This window comes from Pseudonaja textilis, chromosome 3 (genome assembly GCF_049901715.1).
Source record: "Pseudonaja textilis isolate UNSWEBS1 chromosome 3, rPseTex1.2, whole genome shotgun sequence".
Classification (NCBI taxonomy): Eukaryota; Metazoa; Chordata; class Lepidosauria; order Squamata; family Elapidae; genus Pseudonaja; species Pseudonaja textilis.
The window spans coordinates 116,056,077-116,079,028 of NC_141992.1; the positions used below are offsets into that span (position 1 = coordinate 116,056,077).

The 22,952-nt window shown below is 36.5% G+C and overlaps 2 protein-coding genes across 3 annotated transcripts in view; both read right to left on the reverse strand.

The window, feature by feature from the left end:
* Nucleotides 1-683: 683 nt before the first annotated feature.
* On the reverse strand, nucleotides 684-10,762 carry CAVIN4 (caveolae associated protein 4). Its single transcript, XM_026701022.2, has 2 exons — nucleotides 10,083-10,762; nucleotides 684-3,817 (listed from the first exon to the last, which is right to left on the reverse strand). Exons 1-2 carry the CDS (start codon nucleotides 10,488-10,490, stop codon nucleotides 3,173-3,175), a joined length of 1,053 nt encoding a protein of 350 aa, XP_026556807.1. The 5' UTR covers nucleotides 10,491-10,762; the 3' UTR covers nucleotides 684-3,172.
* A 270-nt stretch (nucleotides 10,763-11,032) lies between these two features.
* Nucleotides 11,033-22,952, reverse strand: part of TMEFF1 (transmembrane protein with EGF like and two follistatin like domains 1) — a 132,023-nt gene continuing 120,103 nt past the window's right edge. The window contains exons 8-11 of one of the 2 annotated variants that reach the window (XM_026700907.2): nucleotides 22,180-22,245; nucleotides 19,697-19,820; nucleotides 17,218-17,376; nucleotides 11,033-12,447 (exon numbers count right to left, since the gene is read on the reverse strand). In XM_026700907.2, the coding sequence (XP_026556692.1) occupies nucleotides 12,363-12,447; nucleotides 17,218-17,376; nucleotides 19,697-19,820; nucleotides 22,180-22,245 (434 nt within the window). In that variant the 3' untranslated portion in view covers nucleotides 11,033-12,362. The remainder of the gene's footprint in view (nucleotides 12,448-17,217; nucleotides 17,377-19,696; nucleotides 19,821-22,179; nucleotides 22,246-22,952) is intronic. The other variant, XM_087930687.1, reaches the window with a different exon arrangement.

Below are 22,952 nucleotides of genomic sequence, written 5' to 3' on the forward strand. Positions count from 1 at the left end.
AGGTTCGTCTGTGCTGAGCCAAAGATCTAAAGACTAGCTAGAAAGCAAGAAATCCAACCATTTCCTGCTTCCTAGCTAATCTAAATCTCCCGGCACAGCAGAACAGATGATGGTCGGAAAAAGGAAAAATAGCAATTTAGCAGGCAAGTTTACTGGGTAAGGAGTGAGTGGGCGGGGAGGTTTCCCATGGGCCATGTGGGCGGCGCAGCCTTGTGTTTCTGCGCAGCCTGGATTAATTGCTTTGGGGAGGTGCTCTAGGGTGGGATTTCTCTGCAGCCCACCAAAATTTTCTCGCGGCCCACCGGTTGGCAACCACTGTCCTAAAGTATACCTGTCCAAGTGGGACGTTAAAAAAAAATAACGCCACAGAACCCAGATGGTTGTTGAAGAAAATCAATGAACATATCCCGATGTTTACTGAATTAGAAAATTATCACAGTGCTGCAATTAATTTCTGCAACATTGGCATGAAAAATGAAAATTCCTTCTTCTATGACTTGGAATATGTACCTAAGGAATTGTTTTTTTGTCCTTTTTTATTTTATAGTTCATTCTATTCTCTAAAGCAAAAGTAACAAATCATGCAAAGACCAAAATAACCTGGGACATCTTTGATCCTTAATAAAACCTAAACTACCCACAAAATCTATGTATCGGCAGTTTGGGAAATAATTACCAACACATTCTGTCTAACATGCTTACATATTCTTTTTTATTTGGTACCATTCTTATTTTTACAGTGTGTAGAAACATACAGTACATATGAAACGGTTTTGTCCTTATACAGTCTGTCTCTTCTGCCTTCCACTGCAGTTAAGTCACTCATCCCAATCTGGAAACACTAATCCACTTTGAAATTGTTGAACCACTGAATGTAAAGTGTAGCATTACTTCCTTACAACTACTACTCCTTGGCTCTGAAAGTTAAATGCTATTACCACGTACTTGAGAAACAAAAAAAATCAGAACTTTAAGCCAAAAATACGTTGGTCATGGAAAACAGTGTCCTGAACAATATTGGGCAAGGGGCAGGAGAAGGAGCAGAAGATAAGCATATTTTTTCTATTAAATATGACTGAAAAAATGTATTTTATAATGATCAAAAAGATAATATGTTTATACTGAGGTAGATGAGTCTCAGAGTTTTGATAATCAAAAAGCACGAGCATTTGGCAAAGCTCAACATCACTACAATCTGCAGAATATAGCGAATTTTAGAAAAAAGTTTGCATAATTGATATAGTCATGGAACACTGCATATATTGATACAAAATGTGTATACTTGGATTACACTGTTATAAGTGTTAAAACTGTAAAACAAAAGCAGATTAAGAAACGGCACCATAATGAATTATTCTGGAGCAAAGTCTTTGAGAGTTGACAGAAAACAATACCTTATTTAAAGGTCATTAACTTGGGTCATTAATGAGTACCTTCTGGAGATTCGGCAGCTCTGCGTAAAAGCACCAATTCTGTTTTTGTTTTGTTTTTTACATTGCAACAAACATGCTAAAGTTGAGGCAAGTTCTCTTGTTAAACTGATGCAGCTAAAAGAATACATTTACAAACAGGCCCTTTACAGATTTTTAATTTTTATTTTTTCATTCAAAGGAACTCACCACACTACTGACTGGTTACACTGTTAAGCCTCTGAAACAGAAAAGAATATACATTGGCTGAATGAACCAACAATAAGCCATTTAAATCATTGGTGGTTTGGGATACCATGGTATACCATGGTGGCACAATGGTTAGAGTGCTGTACTGCAGGCCACTTCTGCTGACTGCTGGCTGATTGCAATTTGGCAGTTCGAATCTCATCAGGCTCAGAGTTGACTCAGCCTTCCATCCTTCCTAGGTGGGTAAAATGAGGACCCAGGGACAATATGCTAACTCTGTAAAACCACTTAGAGAGGGCTGTAAAGTACTATAAAGCACTATAAAAGTTTAAGTGCTATTGCTGACTCCTCCCTGTTCTCCCTCCAGAGAGACATCCTACTGTCTTCCTAAATGAAAGGAGCCCTTTCATTCATGGAATGGCCAGTCTACAGGCTACTCACTATGAGCAAGGTCCTAGTGATCTTTTCCAGGTGGGGCAAAGGTGAATTCCCTGAACTAACTAACTAGAGTTCTCTTCATATTTTGTCTTGCAAAGAAATGTCCAATTCTCTGCAGTTTACCATAATCAACTTTCTCCAACAAACCTATCTGGATAAAAGAGGTTCCCGTGGGGCGCGGGGGGACACCTATTTGGATAGGAGTATTGGGGGGGGGGGGAGAAAAGAGTTAATGGTTACCTGTTGATGGATTTGTTCATGCCCACAATTCACCTACTCCGTGCAACAGCCGGAAATCTCTTATAAGTCAAATAATGAGATTTACTTTTTGTAGTTGCCGCTGTACATAAAAATAAAAACAGAAGAAACTTGTTGAAAAAGTAATGTCATTAAATTGGGGTGGTGGTGGTGTTTCTATCACCTTTTAATGCTGAAATGTAGTACCTGTTAGGGTAAATGGCATTTTGCACGTTAAAAGGAAATTGTTTATTATTAGCAGAGAGAATCATCAAGTGATAAAGTTACACCCCCATTGTATGTAAAAGAAAAGATATATATTTATATATACATATCGATCTATTCTTTTCTGTAATTTAATCCAAGCACATCTCTTTACACAAAGATTACAATTTTCCCTTGGGATTGCAGATTGTCCAGAAGAGCTTATCAATCATCAGGCAAACTGTGTAGGATAGCCTTTGTAGGATAGCAAGTCTGTCATTACTGACTTTCCTGTAAAATATTGAGAAATGTTGAAAAAGTCCTATAACAATTTCCTCCAACCAGGCACTCTATCAAGCACCACTTCCAAAATTCATAATAAGGATGGGGATAATGAGAGTTTTAAAATATAATACATTTGAACAACGCAAAGTAGACAAAGAATGTCTTAACACATGCTGCTTGGTTTGGTGGGTTGGCAGATAAATCCAACTGACCAATTTGGCATGTCCAAATAGAAACCAAACCTTGGCTGGGCCCCAAACTTTCTGCAACATGCAATACTTCAAGGTATTTGCAGGCAGTACGAAAGCCACCATTCTGCACCTCCAACATGAAAGGAACTGCTCTTTCCCTGCCATAGTGACACCACTTCCCCAGCAGATGTTTGCCATTTAAGCTGGCTGCTTTAGATCCAATAGAAGTGCATCCTCTTTTGTCTCTGGTTTGATCATGTTCTTCTCGGAAGGAATCGTTACTTTCTCATCCGCCTGAGAAGGGTTTTTTGATCCATCCCCTTTGTCCTTCTTCACTTTGGTTATCACTTCAGTGTAGGAAATTTCTTCAGTGGCTGGTTCAGCTTCCCTACTTTCTGTTGCTGTTTCAGTGCCAGATTCTTGGGTTCCTTGTTGATCTTCAACCCCTGGTTGCTCTTTAGTTTTCCTATACTTTTTCAAATTCTCCTTAATTGGTGCTACATTGGCAATATTTTTCTTGAACCGTATCCCAGTCTGTCTCAGCCTTTCTCCTGATTGCCTTATTCGTTCCCTTCTCTCGGGTGTTACTATTCGAGTACGAAGCCTATCCACCTTCTTGCCAAAATTTTGCCTTGTTTTCTGAAGATTCTCTCTTGAAAATGCTTTTTTGATGTTGTTAATGCGCCTCATCCCCAATTTCTTAAAACGGGCTGTTCGGCTTTCTTCTATGTAATACTCCTCATCAGAAGAGAGATCATCGGGTGGGCAGAAGGCATCTTCTGTGCTTTTCCCTTGTGTCCGGTCTTTGACAACGGTCAGAGTGGATGGACACTGAATGTCTTCCTACAAGTAAGAGCACAATGTTATGTCTCTATCACACTTCTCAGAAATGGCTCAAAGTGAATTTAGAAAATTCCAGATATTTGCAGCCTCAATCATTCTATTTTATGCTAATTTTTTCAGAACATTCACAAAGATTCAATAGCATAAGGCCCAATCATTATTTTTGGTCTGTCCCTGTCCAAACAACTTTCTAATTGTTCATATGTTAGGGGTTAGTGCAGACCATACCATTAATAAGAAATTAACCACAGAATCATATTCTTAAACTTTATTGGTCTTTCAATAAAACAGTGTTAATTACAGCACAGTTAATTATTGTTAATAACACAGTTAATAATCCAGATCTGAGACCAGTTTGAAACCACAGACAAGAAATCCTGATCAGTCTTTGTAGCATAATGAGTCTTTGTATAGTAATAAATGTCAGTCACACATACACACACAAACCTTATGGGGAGTATATTTTCAATAGACCATTTATGATTAATTACAAACAGTTTTGTCTATTCCAACCTTTGTTGTTTTCAGTACAGCTACCCTGGAAAAAGTTGGGATATAGAACCAAGTTCAAATATATGGAGTGTAAAGATGGGCAAGTAATCACAATCAAAACCAAAAAGACACCTAATGGAGATTGTGCCCATGGAAAAAATAAACCAGCAAGGCTTGGAATTCTACAGGTGACATTCTAGCAGTGTCCAGATCACCAAAAGGCTGCAGATTTACTTATAAAAGAGAAATATGTTCTGAAAATATTCTGTTTGATTTCTCTATCTGAAAGAGAATCATCTTTCCCAACTATGGGAGAGTTATACAATTCCAGATCTTGAAGAGAGATGAAAATGTGGCAGTAGAAAGACTTGGAGAAATGTATTTTAATATATTTATAAAATGGATATATTGCTTCAATGTATACACAAGGAACAGTGTACATAAAGAGCAGTTACAATGTCATGCAGGTAAACAAGTAAACATTACAGTTACTATAATATAAAAATTAACCTATCCTGCCAACAACCTTCTAAAAATCACACTAACTAAATATCATACTGACAACAATCAGCCTCTCATGGCCTTCCAGAACAGCCTGGTCTATACCTAGAATTGTCTTCTAGACCAACCCCCTACCCAGATTGTCACATCATACCAGGAAAATGGCCATCCATTTATTTTCCATTCCTTAATGGTTCTCACAGTCAGGCAATTCGTCAACTTTGGATATCTATAAAACTTCCATTCACTGGTTTTTCTCTTACCATCAGAGCTATACAGTGTCAGTTTAGTCTCTTCCCACTGATATCCCTTCATGTATTGGAAGACTGCTATTATGTCGCCCCTGAGCATACCAAATTCCTAATTATTCAAAATTCCAAGCCCTTTACCATTCTTGTGGTTGTGTCTTGCACTCTTTTCCAGTTCTTCAGCACTTTTTTTTCTATTATGGTGACCAGAATTGGACACAGTTTTCCAGGTGTGATTTGACCAGCTGAACATAGAATGTACTATCACTTGCTAAAATCCTGACACTGTACTTCAATTGATGCCACTCAAGACTGCATTGGCTTTCTTGATAGCTGTGGCACACTATTGGTTCAATCTTAATCTGTGGCCTGCTGGGACACCCAGATCCTGCTCCTAAGTACTGCTGCTAACCCAGATACTGCCTAATTTATACTTGTGCAACTGGGTATTCCTGCCTAAATGCAGAGCCTTACACTTCACATTCATGCATCTGGCTCTGAGATTTGGAGACTTCCTTGCACCAGGGAGAAGAAATAAGATATTCCCAAGGAGGGGAGCTCCCACGAAGAATGCTTGCTTCCATGACTGTTTATGGGGTGGTCTAGCATTTGCTCAGATTGAGCAGGTAGATTGTATTTGAGAAATGCAATAGCCTGCATGACAGTAAGATAATTGATAAGGCTGTCCTTAGTGCATCAGCTAAATCCGAGACAATGGTTTCCAACTAGTCTTGCAGGACTTTGAGTCCATGAGCAGCACAAGTTATCACCCTGGATTCTGCTTGGGACCATAAGTCAACTGAAAGACAAAGTTGGTACTTTTCCAGAATTGCTAGGCCTCTCAGATGTAGAGACTAAGGAAGATGACATTGATAGAAACATGTAAGCTTTGTTGCCAAGATTAAATATGGTTTTAATCCAGAACATCGTGTTAACATTTTGAAGTGGTACAGACAGGTATCTCCTAATGTCACAGAATTAAAAAGAGAAGTAAATCCTTGACTTGCAACCATTTGTTTAATGACCATTCAAAGTTACAACAGTACTGAAAAAAGTGGCTTATAACTAGTCCTCCCACTTAAGACTGTTGCAGCATCCCCATGGGCATGTGAGGCAAACCACATGTTTTTACAAGAGCTGCAGCAGCCCCGAGTCAAGAAATCGCCATTAACCACCTTTTCAGAGGGCTTCCAACAAACAATGGTGGAGAGTGGAGTTGCTTAATGACCATGTGATTCATTTTACAACTGTGGCAAAAAAAGATTTAAAATCAGCATGACTTGCTTAATGAGAGTATTGCTCAGTGATGGAAATTCAGTCCCAATTGTGACCATAAGTGGAGAACTACCTGACAACAGAATCAAGACTTGCAAGTTTTGTTTTTATATTTACTTTCAGTAAAGGTAGTTTTAGCCTTCTGTGGAGTTGATTTTTGGACTGAACTATTGCGTGAGACTAAAAGAACCAATAGCCACCTCATCTTTCTCAGGGTGCAACTGATCCTCTTTCTCCCTATCCAGACCCTGCCATCCTCCTGTTAGCAGTTTAGAACTCCCATTGCATTCTCCATTCAACTGGCTGTGGAGATTCCCAGTCGAGTAATATAATGTCACTGATACCTGGCAGTTTCTTTCTTTCAGGGGCATCACGAAGATTTTCACTAGGACAAGGGAAATACTGTGGCATCTTCTACTGGAGTGCTCTAAGGCCCAGCCTCTCCTCATCCACCTAGTTACAACCAATCACTCAAGGAATAGAATCTTCCGAGTATGGGATCTCAGACAGCCCCAAAAGATTCTATTGAGAAATCTAGTAGAATATGGATTGTCATACTCCTCCTACCAAAGTCCTGCCACAGGTCATCCATGAGGCTAGCCAATATGATTTGGAGTTTATAATATAGTCTAAAACCTGGTTGTCACAGGACCCAAAAGAGGTTGAAGATAAATCCCATACTATTTCAATTAAGCCTCTTTCAAGGCTGCTGGAATCTTCCCCCCACAAAGAGACATTGAGTGCAGCCTGGATGCAAAGATGTTCTGGAGATTAAGCACTATCTCCCAGCATCTGAAAATGTCAGAGAATGAACCTGGGTCTTTGTGTTTATGTATCACACATCCCTAGAATCTCCTGGAAGATATTCTGCACCTTAATGGAACATACAGCATCAGAAGGGACGTTCAGGAAAGGTCAGCAAATAATTCCAGTTCTGAAAGATTTAGAGATATTGTCTAACATTTCACTCAAAACTTGGAGAAAAAAAAATAATTTGCTTAGTTCAGCAGGCTCAGTTCTTCCAGAGAAAATGTAACTATGTTGATCCTTGAACCATGATGAACAAGTAAGCCAGAATTCATTTGTTTCTGACAGAAGTATAAAGTACATGATAGAATGAAGTAATGCGATAGTTTTCCTTTTTTCAAAATTAAAAGAAAAAAGAATATAGACCAAAACTATGCACCAACCTGAAAATGAGGTGGAGTTCCTTAATTATGCTGTTACTGATTTTAAGTTTGAAGTAATGTTTCTTGAAACAAACGAATGTTAAGATTAACCAGATTTGAAATTGAAATAAGAAGCACCATGTCTATCCAACCCAGATTTGAAAATGTAACCTTCCCTCCCAACTTCTAGGAAAGAACAAATATGTCTTGCTGTAGTTTCTTGTTATCACTAAACATGGCTTTGCGGCAAATCAATCCATCCTCAACAAAATCCCACAAAATGGCTGCTTTCAGCTAAGCAAATCATATGAAATTAATTCATAAGTATGCAATCACTTTATTCTTGTCTCTACTCAAAAAAATTATGCTTGGAAGCCACAATCAATTTCCAATTATCTGTAAGAGCAATGTCTCCCAAATAGAGCAGAATATAAAACTATTGCTTAATACTGGTTTTTAAATCCTGATTTGTTTGGAGGCTATTAACTATAGCTCAATTAATTGCTCAACTACTGCTTCCTCCAATGATACTAAGCAACTTTTTTCAAGCCTGTCAAAATTACAACAAAACAAATTTTAATCTGAAGAGTTTGAACTCTTGCACATTATACAAAAATCTAAATAATATTTAAGTCAATGTGACATTCAATATTCTTCTCAGTGAAGTAAGATTGTTGACCAATTGTGCAACTAAATCTCTTGAAGGAAGGAGAGAATAATCAATTAATTGGCAACTAAGGACGATGTTTGCTGGTTTCTACCGAACTCCACATTCAATGATGATCAATCACTTTTGGCAAAAGTGCTTTCAATATTAATCAACTCTCTCTGTCCACTATTCTTCTGTGTTTTGGTACAAATTTGCTCCTTCTGGAGTTGGGGCATCTGCTAAGCATCATGGGAAATGCAAACATATTGCTAAGCCAAGCTAAGCCGATCGACCATTCAGCCACTTGGCTATTTATGCCCTATCTAGCGATGATTAATTCTGCTTCCTGAATATTGGATCTTACTCTGTGAAGAACAGACATAACTAGAGATGACATTTCTAAATTTCATAATCAAGACATGCTAGCATAATTCAGAGAATGAATATACATATACATAATTTATTGAGTTTCGCTGTTACAGCAACAAAGTCCATATGTGCGAGAGGCACATAAATGTACCCAAGACTAGAATTTATTGCTTTTATAAGTGAACCATACCATCCACAATAAAAATAAAAGCAAACAGTAATGCAAGATGATAATTTTTTCCCCATACTCAAACGTGACAGCCGAAGTCCCATGTCTTTTATTTCAGTGCAATCAGTGGAACAATCCAGCCAAAGTAAGAACTGATAAATTTATTTTTTAATCTTTTAAGGAAGAGTTTACACAAGCATCTATAATTCTCATTTTGAAAGAAACATGAGTTCAATAGGGCTCAGCATTGCAGCAAATGAGTTGTAGCTGAAAAATATTTAGATTGGATTCTCCCCACTATTTGTTTCCAGTGCAGCACATCACATTTTCAATGAATGTGATATGTCAACTTCCTCAAAGTATTAAAAAATTACACAAATGAAAGCATTTTATGTGTCTTCCAGCATTTTAATAAACAAAACTGCAATATTTTTCCCCACTGCAATTGTTATTCTTTGAAAAGAATATAATATTCCAATGGCCAAAAGTGAAGACAGTGTAATATCTGATGACCTTAAGCAGAAGGAAGGAGTCTGAATCTCTAACAGGATTTGGGATTCTTAAATACACTACTGCATTTGCAATTTCAATGCCCCTGCAACTAAGCACAATATTAATTATTTGAACAGAGGATAAAAAGTCAGTGTTATGTGCAAAAACACTTTGATTAGGACAGAACCATTCTGAATAGCACAGGGACCGTTCACTTCTTTTCCAAATAGACCCTTTGAATTTTGCAAGGGGATTAACTTTATTTTCCCACCTTATTTTGAGATGTCCATTTAAGTGCCAGGATTTTGTTTTTGTTTATTTTAGACAAAATATATATATTTCTTTGGGGGGGAAAGGGAATTTGGAAGCAAACTGTTGTGTGGAAAAACAGCAAAGAGATAGTATACTTATACTAAAGGCAATCGGTTAGCAAAGAAAACACAACTCAGCTCTTAAAAGGGGGGAAAATACCTCATAATTAACGGAAGCACTACACTGTGCAAAGAATTGCTGAGGCTGAATTCTCTACTTAACCCTCTGAAAAAATAACAGGGACAACAGTCATGCCTGGAATACTAGTTATGATACCCAACTGCCTGCCTCAGATTGCCTTTCACAGATGCAACACATAGTCTTGCTGATCTACACTTAATCTTATGTTGGCTGGCTGAGAGACTTCCCGAACCAATAATAGACTGCCTGCCTTGCCACCAGTGGATTCAAGCTCCAGCACATTCAGAAGCAAAAAATCAATGCTAGAAAACCAAAAAGCATAACACATTTTGAGATGGAGAGGGCTTTAAAAAAAAAACACGTTCCTTGGATTGTTAAGCAAACCAGAAAGTGTGAAGTTGCAATAGCAGGTAATAGCCGTTTGTTTTTGTTTTTTTTAAAGGATTACCTGGTAAATGACAACACGAAACTTGTTTTTCCTCAGCATTTCTTCCTGTTTGGTCTCCACCTTCTGCACATTAACATTCTGCTTCTCTACTCGGGCTCTCACTTCTTTGACCCGAGCACTAACTTTGCGTGTTTTCTCCAACAGCTTGTTAACTGTGTATCCTGTGTTGCCATGGGCCTGAGCCAGCTTTAAAATGTCAATCTGAATGGTTTTGATGGCATCTTCCATTTCTCTGTGGCGCTGCTCAATCCGTTTTTGACTGGCCTGCACGCTGTCTACTATGGTGGCTACCTTGTCCAGGACTCTGACAATGGTAAACGCAGCATCTTGTTCTTCTTCATCATCCGTGATGCTCGACTGGCGATTTGGGTGGATTTTATCTATTTCCTGTGCTGCACGATGATCCATACTGCCCGTCTTTGGATCAGTCTGCAGGAGTTGAAATATAACAGCCGTTCAAACCTCAGTGGGACAATCCTGGCACTGATGCAAGAAGGTTGCTCGACAGCTGTCTTTAAGAGAATGTTCAAAAGCAGGCTCTGAAACTCCACCCCAAGACACTTGTCAAATATTTATACCCACAAAATAGCCACGCCTGATTGTTCAAGTGCCTCGTGCAATATGAACCCTCTAAAATTAGGAAGCAGCACACTGGGAAAGGAACATGCACTGAAAGAAGCACACTCATATAACCATAAACTTATCTGAGTTAATCTAGGAACAGCAAACAATATAGCAATCAAAGAATTAACCCACGGTCTATTAAAATCCATGTTAATATTTTTTTTCTTGTGTTCAGGTGGTAGGGAGAGGATCAATGCTTTCTAACAGAGCTTTGCAATTGAAATGACATTTCCCATTTTCTTTCCAAGCACACATGTTGCTCCTTACAATAATGAATAAATGCATTTGGGACAGATTAAATAAGAAAAGAAAACATTGCATTGGCATATCTTTCCAGTTGAAATATTCAAAGCCTTTTTATTGAACAAATTATTTATTCCTACATGCAGAATTGGGAAGCCTAAAACTACATGTTAAACAGTTGGAACACACCCTAGTTACATTTTAGCTCTGAATCTTCCAAACAATTACTAACATCCTATTAATATAATAAATACAACCAGCAGACTTTTTGGGGAGACACATTCGTAGCTCTTGAAATTATTCTTGACAAGAGCACAAAATCTTTTATACTATTTTTGTTTTTTTGCATTTTAATCACAAAGACTATACAATTGTATTTGCTGATGTGAAAACAGGTATCTTCTTTAGAAAAGTGTAGTAAATATGAAAATTGTTTAAACAGTGGCTAACACAGCTACATCCCAATCAGGTATGTGGATTATTAACATAATTCATAACAAAAAAAAACAATATATTTGTCTCTCCAGGACAAATGTGCTCTGCTCAGCTGAGCAGTTTTTCGAATAATGAACTGTATATTATAATTATTATTTTACAATTTAAAAATAAAAGTGTCAGCTATTTATGAAGAAAATGGCACTGAAACCTGGGCCATATATCTTGGATTGGATCCAGACTAAAGAGGCAGTCCTTTACATACTTACCTGGGAATAATTTCCATTAAACTGAATGGGACTTATTTTTGAGTACAGATGTATAGGATTGCATTCTAAGTTAATTGAACAATTTGTTTTCATTGAAAACAATGGGAATTTAGATTAACTCGTCCACTGATTCTTATGAGCACTAGATAGAGCTAACTTAACCTGGATTCAGCCCATTCTAAATGTTACAACTACACACAAAAACACATATCCACATTTCATGCGATTGGCAGTGTCTAAAAAAATCCATTACTAAGTTTTAAAAACATTTAAATATCTACGGTATTTAAACACAGTGTCTTCTAGTTCCTCATAAGAAAAGTATGTTGTAAACATCTTTACCCTTTTTGCTAAGAAACATGATGGGCTCCATTTTCATTTGTTGAATAACCATTGGTGAAACGTCTCTCCTTTCAAAATTCTTACATTCCATGATTAAAGCATAAGTCTTATCAATATAACCATGGGATACAAATACAAGAAATAAACTAACATCTTTCTCAAACCACGAAATGAGAAGTTACTAGAGCAGTCCATAGCTGTTAGCTGCTTCCTGGAATAAAACGAGACAGCTACACTAAAAACAATAATAATAACAATAATAATTAAAATGTCCAAAAATAAGGCCTCTGAAATAAATATTCCATTGTTTTAAAAAAAGTTAATAAAATTGTACATCACATGGTCAATGTAGGTATAAAAAATGCTGCTAAACCATTCTGGATGACGTATCTGAAGTAAAGTGGCCTAAATTTTGCTTCTGCCGCCGTCCTCTGTTGTTTTGGGGACATTTCCTGTTATCAGAAGCAAGCGGGAGAGAAAAATGAGTCAGTAAACCAAAGTATTTAAAAGCTTTTTTTCATAATTAGAGGTACTCCTGGCTTAGTGACACAATTAGGACCAGCTATTTCTGTTGCTAAACGGTGCAGTCCCAACTAATTAAAAAAAAACAGACCTGCCGATTTCTAGAAACAAGTAAAGTAACAACTAGCAGTCAGCACGGCTTTGTTAAGAACAGATTATGCCAAACCAATCTTATTTCATTCTTCAACATAGTGACTAAATTAGTAGACTAGCAAAATACTGTGGACAATATATTTAGATTTCAGCAAGGCATTCGACAAAGTAGACCACAACCTACTTCTTAGTAAGCTAGAAAAAAGTGGAATAGATAACACCACCACTAGATGGACTCGCAACTGGCTGGCAAACCATACTCAACAAATAGTCCTAAATGGATCTAAGTGTACATGGAGGGAGGTAACCAGTGGGGTGCTACAAGGTTCCATCTTAGGCCCAGTACTCTTCAATAACCTCATTAATGACTTAGATGAGGGAATAGAAGGGGAACTTACCAAGATGATACTAAACTGGAAGGAATAGCTAACACCCAAGAAGACAGGCTCAAGATCCAGATGGATCTTGACAGACTAGAGCACTGGGCCATATCTAACAAAATGAAATTCAATGTAGAGAAAAGTAAAGTCCTACACTTAGGCAAAATAAACCAAAAGTATAAATATAGATTGGGTGAAACCAGGCTCAATAGCAGTAACTGTGAGAGGGAACTTGGAGTCTTAGTGGATAACCAGCTAAATATGAGCCAGCAGTGCGCAGCAGTCGCCAAAAAGCTAATGCAATCCTAAATTGTATTAACAGAGGAATACAATCAACATCAAGGGAGGTACTAATACCACTCTATAAAGCTTTAGTAAGACCACTTCTTATTGCACATCATCCTACTAGAGTACTGCATCCAGTTTTATTCACCACATTATAAAAAAAGATGTTGAGACTCTAGAAAAAGTACAGAGAAGAGCAACCAAGATGATTAGGGGACTGGAGACTAAAACATATGAACAACGGTTACAGGAACTTGGCATGGCTAGTCTAGTAAAGAGAAGGACCAGGGGAGACATGATAGCAGTCTTCCAATATTTGAGGGGCTGCCACAGAGGGGAAGGGATCAAGCTATTTTCTAAAGTGCCTGTAGGCCAGACAAGGAATAATGGATGGAAACTGAACAAGGAGAGATTTAACTTGAAAATAAGGAAAAACTTTCGGACAGTGAGATCATGTTACTGTGACAGGCTTATGATGTCACTTCCCACTGGGTCATTAAGTAAGCCACTGTGAGTTATTAAACAAGATATCGTATGAACATGACCTGCAATTTTAATGCCGCCTCCTCCATTGTCTTGGCTTGATCATGTAAGACAGGTATGCATGTATGTATGTATTTTGTTTCTTTGCTCTTCTAGTCAACAAGTGAGTAGCTTAGATACCTTGGGCATTCGTAGGAGTAAAATACAATAACTGTTTAAAACTGACATTGCAACAAAAAAGCCATTGCAACCAGTCCTCCTATTGGGAGCCTCAGGAGCAGTGCAGGAAAAAAGTTTTCAGCAGCTACCACCAGTAAATAAATTATTTAAAAGAAGAAGAGATGCTCTCTGGTATCTATTTAATAAGGGCATGTAACCATCCTCCATATACAGCCCCACCCACCCCTTTTTTATAGCCCCAGATATTCCAAGATATTTTACTCCCCCTCCAATCAGGAAACTCCCTAGTTAGAATGCTTGAATGTCCAAATAGACAGAAAGGAAGATACAGTGTCAATTCTAACGGAATGAATTAACAAATATACACAATACTACAGCTAAGAATGCCACCCTATCTCTTCCACTTATGTTACTCTAATAGTCCCTACGCCTTGTGATAGATGAAAACAATATTTTAAACATTAATTATTGTGGAGAGAAGATAATTAGTATTTCTTTTGTACCTACAATGAATGTAAAACCTCTACAAAGAATACATTTGAATGGAGTACCCGATGCAGTGATACTGTAGAACCCATTGCCAGCTCCTAATATTTGAAATTTATGTATTATACACTTGTCAAAGCTCAGATTCCTGAATCCTTTGATGCCAGAAACTAGTGAGGGTCTCCTTCCTTTTGCTTGGAATTATCTGGGGGAGTTGTAAATGAGCGTACACAATGAGAAACAAGACATTCCAGGAAGAAAAATAAGTCATTTAATCAAGAAGCCACTATGAATCATGCTTGGCGTCATTAACCATAGTTAAGGCTCACTAGCTTTGCTGGATAGCCTCTTTCTGCCTCTCTCGATTACCTTGTTTGGCTAAAACAGTATTTCAATCAGTACTGATGGTCAAATACCAGAATGAGAAACTAGATCCAAAGCTTATTATCAAAGGCTGTAATCCTAAATACATTTACTTGAAATTAAGCTCGTACAACTTGATGGGATTTACTTCTGAATAAATATGCACCAAATTTAAATTTATGGGCAAATATATTTATTTTCTGCATATCACAAATCTGATCCTTTAACTGTTTTCCTGGAAAGCCTTATTGCTGAAGAGCTTGTAAAACTGCTTGACTTCAGCTTTAGTATATCAGCAGAAAGAGAAATAAAAGATAACTTTATTGAACAACTTCAAAATTATTTGAATTTCTTTCTTTCTTTCTTTTCTTTTCTTTCTTTCTGAGTTTGTTACTAGAACACATGCTATTCACTACCAGCTATCAAAGAAGAGAAGTTAAGAGAATTCTAAACTTATTTGAAGTCCATTCTATCTGTAGGAGACCCTTCATACTCACTAGTTCTGGGTTAATTTCAGCAACTGAAGACAATCTGTACTGGGCAATTTATTGCTTATGTTGGCCATATGTCATCCAGCCAAGCAAGCAAGTGCTGACCTTTGAATTATATTTTGTTAATGCTGTAGGATAAAGCTTTGGGGATACAAAGCAAAAAACTATTTTGAGCACAGTTATTATCCAGCAGGTTGTCTGATGTATGAGATCAGTTTTTTGAAAAACAATGCAATCCATATGGGGAAGCAATAAGCACAACTTTATAGAGTAGATAAGATGTAGAACTATAGAATAAATACATGCGTGTGGGTGTGCCTTCAAGTCAGTCTGTGACTCCTAGTGACTACCTGGACAAGTTCCTGTAAGTTTCTTGAAAAGTTTTTTTTACAAAAGTGGTTTGCCATTGCCTGTTTCCTAGGGCTGAAAGAGGAGGGCTGGCCTAAAGTCACCCAGCTGGGTTTGTGCTTAAGGCAGGATTAGAACTCATAGTTTCCTGGTTTCTAGCCTGGTGCTTTAATCACTGCATCAAACTGGCTAACAAAGATAACATAAACCCAGTTTATAAATCCATTAAAACTGCACTACTTTGTTTGACAGCAGACAGCCTTCTCTTTCACTCCTCCACACCATGCAATTGAGTTGACAAATTTATTTATTACTGATTGGATTATTCAGTTTCTATAGTCGCCCAACTCAGTCAGGTGAGAAGGCATCTACAACTTCATATGTGTTCTTGATATGCTCAAAAAAAATATTATATCGAGATCCAAGCACATAGTAAATGACTCACACAGACAGAGGAGAGATTCAAATTGTTGCTTCACCATGAGGAATTGGAATTAATCCTGTGAGTGTAAATAGGGCCACAGAGAATCTATCTTTGACATGGGCGTGGATGAGCAAGCAGCAATCTGTAGAGGTATTTTAAGCCATAGCATGGATTAAAGGAACAAGAAGGGCTGGTGTATATATATCATATTCCAGAGCCTGATTTCCCTTCTATTTCTTTGGTGTACTTGTTCCACCCCTAGAAATAACTGAGATGAATGAAGCCAACATTCCACCTTGTAAAACATTTTAGCAGTTTGAGATCAATGATATAGAAAGGGGGACAGGCAAACAGGATAACAAACAGATAGGAAATATCTTGAATCCAATACAGTATTGATGGATTCAGATCTCAGTGCCAACATACTATTGGGGATGCAAGTTAGTGCCAGAGTGAGAAATTCTCAATTTCCCCCCTCAGATTTCATTCTTTTGATGAAAGAACATTTTTCAAAATTATTTGAAAGGAAAAATTCCCCTGAGTAAACTATATTATTCTTGCACTTATTTAATTAGAAATTGGCCAAGGATACATGCTCATTTTCTTTATATAATTGTACCTTCCATTATATATTATACCACCAGTGATTTGCATCCTAGGCTTCAATTAAATCCCAAAAAAACCTTTTGGCTTTTTTCAATAGCAATGTAGCTGTCATTGCTAAGTGGAGGTTCCAGTGTTGACAAATTGCTGGAGAAATTCTCTTTCCCCTTTCTTCCTCTACCCATAAATTAGTAAATAAATTTGAAAGACCTTTTGCACTGAGCTTTAATTCGAACATTTTTCTACATTAGAAGTTTGATTTTAGGATTTTGGCATCTTGTGACATTTATATCAAGAATACTTACCTAAATATTTTACCTTGATAAGAATAGAACATATGTGTGCACTATATATAGACTCAGAATGTGCATAAGTGTTTCACACATATACACCTACTTCCATGGAAAGAGAGTGGAAGAGAGAGCACATTTCAAATAACAAGAGCACTTATTATCTCAATCCATTAAGAAAATAGGTGGGAAAGTACAAATCATGACCCTAACAAAATTAAAACCAAGAAAACAACAAAAGATGCCCCTTGTGATGTGGTGCCTTTGAACTTACCGGGTTATACACATAACAATTGCAACTATAATGGCAATCTGGACAGCTCCAATTATTGCTGCAATAAGCACGTGAGTGAACTTTTGTCTACTCGGGACAACATAAAGTATGCTAAAGTCTGTTTTTTCGCAATGTTGTCCTGTGTATCCAGATTCACACCTAAAAAAGAAAAGTAAAAGTCCTAGGAGTATTTTATATATAATAATATATACTCTGTATGTGCATGTATATGTGTGTGTAGTAAATACACTCATTATATACACACATTATTGTTAGAATAGTAAAATAGTAAAAAAAAAGCTCTATATTAGATAATAACAATAGATAATAGAAACTACAAATTAAGCATAAAAAAAATATATACATTTTTTAGCATTATCTTCTCCCCTTCCCTGCCGTTTCTTTTCCCAAATGTTGACTGCAATTTATTAATACTTTACATTGACACTGAAGATTACTGCTAATCTTTTTTCAAATCCTTTTGTCTATTTTTAAAATTGGTCTCATAATGCATTCACTACAAACCATATTCCAAATGTCTAAATACACTATGTTATATAATGTGTAGTATATAAGAAAGTCATTCCTCTCTAAATTTCTGTTTCTGTTGTGAATATATAACCCATCACTGTTCTTCTTCCAATGAGTTATTGAATTTGACAGGAAACTCAACATATATTCTAGCAAATTATGATATGTTTCAAGAATGTTTTCTGAGATTCTACCTAGCAAGTTCAAATTAAAAAATAAATGACTATAAGATTGAAGGAGTATTTTTTTAACATTCACATTATTTTGTAGTTTACATGATACAAATGAGAAAGATTCAAAGCCTTTATACTAATAAAGCTCCACCGAGATTTGTGGCAATATATTGTACAGATTGTTCAGAAATTTATAAAATTTAAAATGTCCAAAGACAAAATAAGAGCATATTCTAGACTGATAAAGTGCAAAAGATTAGAAGCAGCTATTTTAGGGTATACCTATCACCACAGTATTTATATACTTATGCTAGACTAACTGGCAGACTTATTTATTTCTTCTCCCTTAATCTCTTTTTTATCCTAAAATTGTCTTCTAGGTGAGTGTGTATGGGTCCCTGTGTACATTGGTTCAGTTCTTGGTTTTCCGGGAAATGAATTATTGTTAAAGCAACGTGATTATTACTACTTCTCCAAACCTGAAAAAAGTTTACACTTTAATAATTTAATCTGATTATTTTCAACCCAGGCTAATCCAAATACAAAATCACAAATGCTTTTAAAACTTTTGTAGGCATAGTTACAACTTTAATTAAAGATTAATCAATAAAAAAAGCAATGACATTTCACCTAACATGAATTTAACAGTGACAAGGATTCCCCCCTTCCTTTTTTTAAAAAAAAACAAACAAACTGCAATCCATGCCTATTTATGCTAGAGAAATGAGCCAAAGCCTTCAAATGATACCTCTATCCTCTCCGGCACATTTCAGCACCATTTTTTTATCATCTCTTTATGCCATTTGAAAGTATCAACTGCAATGCTACTAAAGTTTCCCCAGGCAAAGAGAAGTTCGGAAAGGCATACAGAAATGCGTATGTGCTCCTGGCTACTAATTGGAATAGGGAGAAGTATGTGAACCAAGGTGGTGGCGAGGAACACTTATGCAAGCTTGAACTTAACCCAGCTTGAACTGCAGCAAACTGAATCACGATGAGCACCGTCCATAATAATTCCTTGCACCCCAATTTTTTAATACTTGCTCTCCTTCCCTAGCAGATCTAAAGAAGACAGGCAAAAATTAATAGGCTTTTGGTAGGTTTAAGCAGGCTGGGCTAAAAAAGATTAACAGGAAGTGCTGTTGCTAGAGAATGTCTTTGTCTACTTTTGTTTGTTTTTATCTACTAAGAGTTCTAGAGATTCGTCCTTGTGCCCCTGTCTATGTCTATATCATCTATAATTTCACTGAAGGAAAATAGATCTTCTGTCATTTTTCCTGCCAGTAATTGACAGCTGCCATCAGTCAGCCCTTGGTAATTTCAAAGAAACAAAGAGACACTCAATTTTAGTGAAAACATCAGGTTGTTGACTATCCTTGTGCCTGAACCGAGGGAGGGAAGGGCAAGAGAAAGCTGTGGTGATTATAAGGTATACCAATGGCCCCCAAAACAGACAAAAGTGGCATTCTTAAAAAACACTGACGCCTACCTCTTTTCCCTGTTACGTTCTTTAAGTTTTGCTCAAACAATTTTATATGGAATCTACTCTGTTTACATAGAAGTAAAAATGGTAGAAAATAATAGGGACAATTCAAAGGGACAACTTAACAAAAACAAAACATTGGATTTGACTAAAACCATCCAGATATGAGAGAGGAGAACCTCATATCAAAAAAAAAACCCCTATCTATAACTATTGCCCCCAGGACCATACTTAATAATATACAGGAAATGTAGATTTTCAGATGGTGCTTTTATTAGTCTAATTCACTTACCGGCAGGAAGCTTTCTGTGTTGAATAAATGAATTCACATTTTCCATGGATGCAGTAGCTACTAAAACTATCCGAGCAAGGAATATGGTTTCCAATATAGATGTCTTCTCTTTGATCACTTGCATCTTTTGTATGAAACAAAAATATAAGGCAGGGTGGCTTATTGTTTTATGAATATAGTTAAAACAATTATAAAAGGCTGTACTGTAAATCTAAAATACAAGCATACTACATCTGTGAATAAAGCTGTCACCTCACCTGCTATTTTAGCAATATTTAAAACATAAGACTTTTTAAACATATTTATTCATTTATCATCAAAGATAAAATAAAGAATTTTTTTTTTAATTAAATGAATTAATTTGGGGAGGGGGAAATCTGACATAAATATTCTTATGTTCTTTAATTTAAATATTCCCAAAATATAGAAAGAAAGGGCAATTCTATTAGACCAGAAATATCACATGCAGTATTATGAAAGTACATTTGTTTGAATTTTAATTTCAAAGTTTCAGATGAATATTTACATATTTTAGATAGTAATATTAGTTCTAAAATCTAATAATGTTAAATCCAATGCTGAAAACAAGTAGTATCCATATTAATTAAGTAACAATGATAAATTATTGATTTAGATGTTAAAACTGGGTTTAAATAAAAATGTTGAATAATGTTAACGTGGATTAAATTGGCTTGATCCATTTTGTACCTTTACTACAAAAAGTAATAATGTTCAAAGGATTATAGATCTAAGTAGTTACAAACCTCACTATTTGAAAATAATACTTCTATTTAGCTATACAGAAAATAAATTTCATTGCCTTGTGGAAAAGTGTATCACTTTAGTCATGGGACAGTTTCCGATAGAGGAAAGTTTACCACAATGTTCATTTTTATTCAGAATGAAACCAATGTGACAAGAGGACAATCTTTGTGTTTACTAAACTGGAGTGAGAGCTGTCATCCTTTAGTCACTGATTGCACCATTGTCAATTATAACTGGCCTAACTTTATCTGACTTCAACATGTCTAAAATACCAGGCCTGATTTTTTTGGACTTTCTTTTCTTCTTAACCTGCTTTGGTTAACACTTTGCTTGATAAAGAGTTCTTGCAAGCTCCAAATATATTGTACTCTTTTGTGCTATTTTAATATATTTTAAAGTATTTATTTTACATAAATTTGGATTTTCATTTTTTCCCCATTATATGGACCAACCTTTCATGGGGATAGCCTTATGAAAGCTTGAGGGGGTATGGGGAAGGGGTCTTCATAAATCTGATAAATTAAATTAGCAGAGAGAAGAAAATAAGGATGCCCCATCCTCTTGCTTTCAAAGAGGAAGACCAGTAAGAAGGTGGAAGGACTCAAACATGGTGGCAACGGGTGAATTATTTAGAATACATAAACAATTAAGTTGGGAAAAGAACCTCCTGGAGAAAATTTATTTATGTCGTCTAAGAGTCAACGCTGACTTTATGGCACAAAACCAACCAATCAATTAAAAAGGCTTTGAAGTAAAGCTTCAAGTTTCTATGCCTGAAGGGACAGCCTGTTTTAGATCAGCATACTGAAGATATTGCTAAGATGTAAATCTTTAAGCTTAGACTGCAAATATTAAAAAAAAGCAAAATAGCCTGTAAGTAAATATTTGCAAATTTCAGAAAATTATTTTCTTCTTTCCACTATAGGACGGTCTATGTTAAATAGACCGTTTCTTAGCCTAAAAGCTAAGAAAGCACAAGAGGGTGGGCAACAGATTGCCAGGTCTGAACCTCAACTGAGTTCCCAGGGTAAGGGGTGAGTCTGAGGGAAAGGTTAGGTTTAGGCCTAGGCCACAGTAGTGACCAATCAGCAGCCTCCTTGCTAAAATGTTGGGGGCATCCAATAGTATTTCTTAGCCTGGAGACCTGCTAGCCACAGCCATAGTGGAGGGGTGGGATCTGGTCCTTTATAGAAGAAATTTGCCAACCCTAATTAAGTATGAAGTATTTTACAGTAGCATTACATAGCACTGTAGCACTACATATTATACTATGCTTTCCAGTATGAGTTATATAATATATAATTAGTAATCTTTTAATTCATTACGCATATTAACTATGCTTAATAGTACATAAAATGGTACATTAAAAAACACTGTTCTTCTACCTAGCCTGGTCTTCCCAAAAGCTGCATCCTGCAGTTTTTTAACCTGGTCTTTGGCTACCCTCTGGCAATTGTGAGTTAAGAAATCCCAGAACAACTGAAGGACATCATGGGTAGAGTAGAGAAGATGACCTTGACAAAAATATGCAAGAATGTTACCCAGGCAAAGAGGTCTGAAGCATACTTTAAGTCCTGGAAAACAAGTGGCTCAGGCCAACACTTCCCTGATTCACTGGAATATGAGGAAGAGGAGGTGCAGGCAGACTTGCAAGATTCAGTTACTATACCATAGCTAGCATTTACTCATAAAAGCTAACGTAAATATTAATACCCCACCTTTCACATCTGGCCGATACTGCATTCCATCATCCTTCTTTCCCAATAAGTTGGAATCATCAGAATCTATTGGGAGAAAGAGAAAAAAGTATTAACCAACTATTAATATACAATAACCAAAAGAAACAGTTAAATAAAAGATGATATGGATTATATTCCTCTCGCATAGCTAAAACAATTATATTGTCCAGGACTGCTTTTACTGTTCCAATCTATTAAGGTTTAATTTCAGCAGCAGTTAGAAAAACCAGAAAAAACATCATAGATATTATACTTTTCTATTCTTCCCACCACTGTATAGCAGTGAAAAACATAGCAACTTTTAGGCATGTTATTCCACTTTTAATGTGTAATCTTGACAACCAGTTTGGTATAGTGTTTAAGGCATGAGGCTAGAAACCAGGAGACTGTGAGTTCTAGTCCCACTCTAGGCATGAATCCAACTGGGTGATTATGGACCAGTCACTCTCTCTCAGTCCTAGGAAAGCTTCCCAAAAAAACCTGCAGGGACTTTCTAGGAATCAATATTGACTTGAAGGCATCCCTCCCCCAAAAAGGTATAAAATCATACTGTATTTTACCTTAGAATCATCCATTTCAAGCTAACCTTAACACCCAGCAGACGAATGTTGTTTGGAGGATATAATAAATAATAATTTATTAAATAATAATAATTTTTTTTATAGTTTTTAAACCTCCTAATATCCTGATATTGTTTGTTCAAACTTGTCAGTCCCAGATGCAATCATAAGGTCTGTTCAATCAGACCCATA

Bases quoted from the DNA above. Each gene is read 5' to 3' on its own strand.
- CAVIN4 (XM_026701022.2), bottom strand. From the start codon at position 10,490: ATGGATCATCGTGCAGCACAGGAAATAGATAAAATCCACCCAAATCGC. The intron at 3,818-10,082 runs GTAATCCTTTAA...TCTTACTTGTAG, and splicing joins TTCGTGTTGTCATTTACCAG to GAAGACATTCAGTGTCCATC.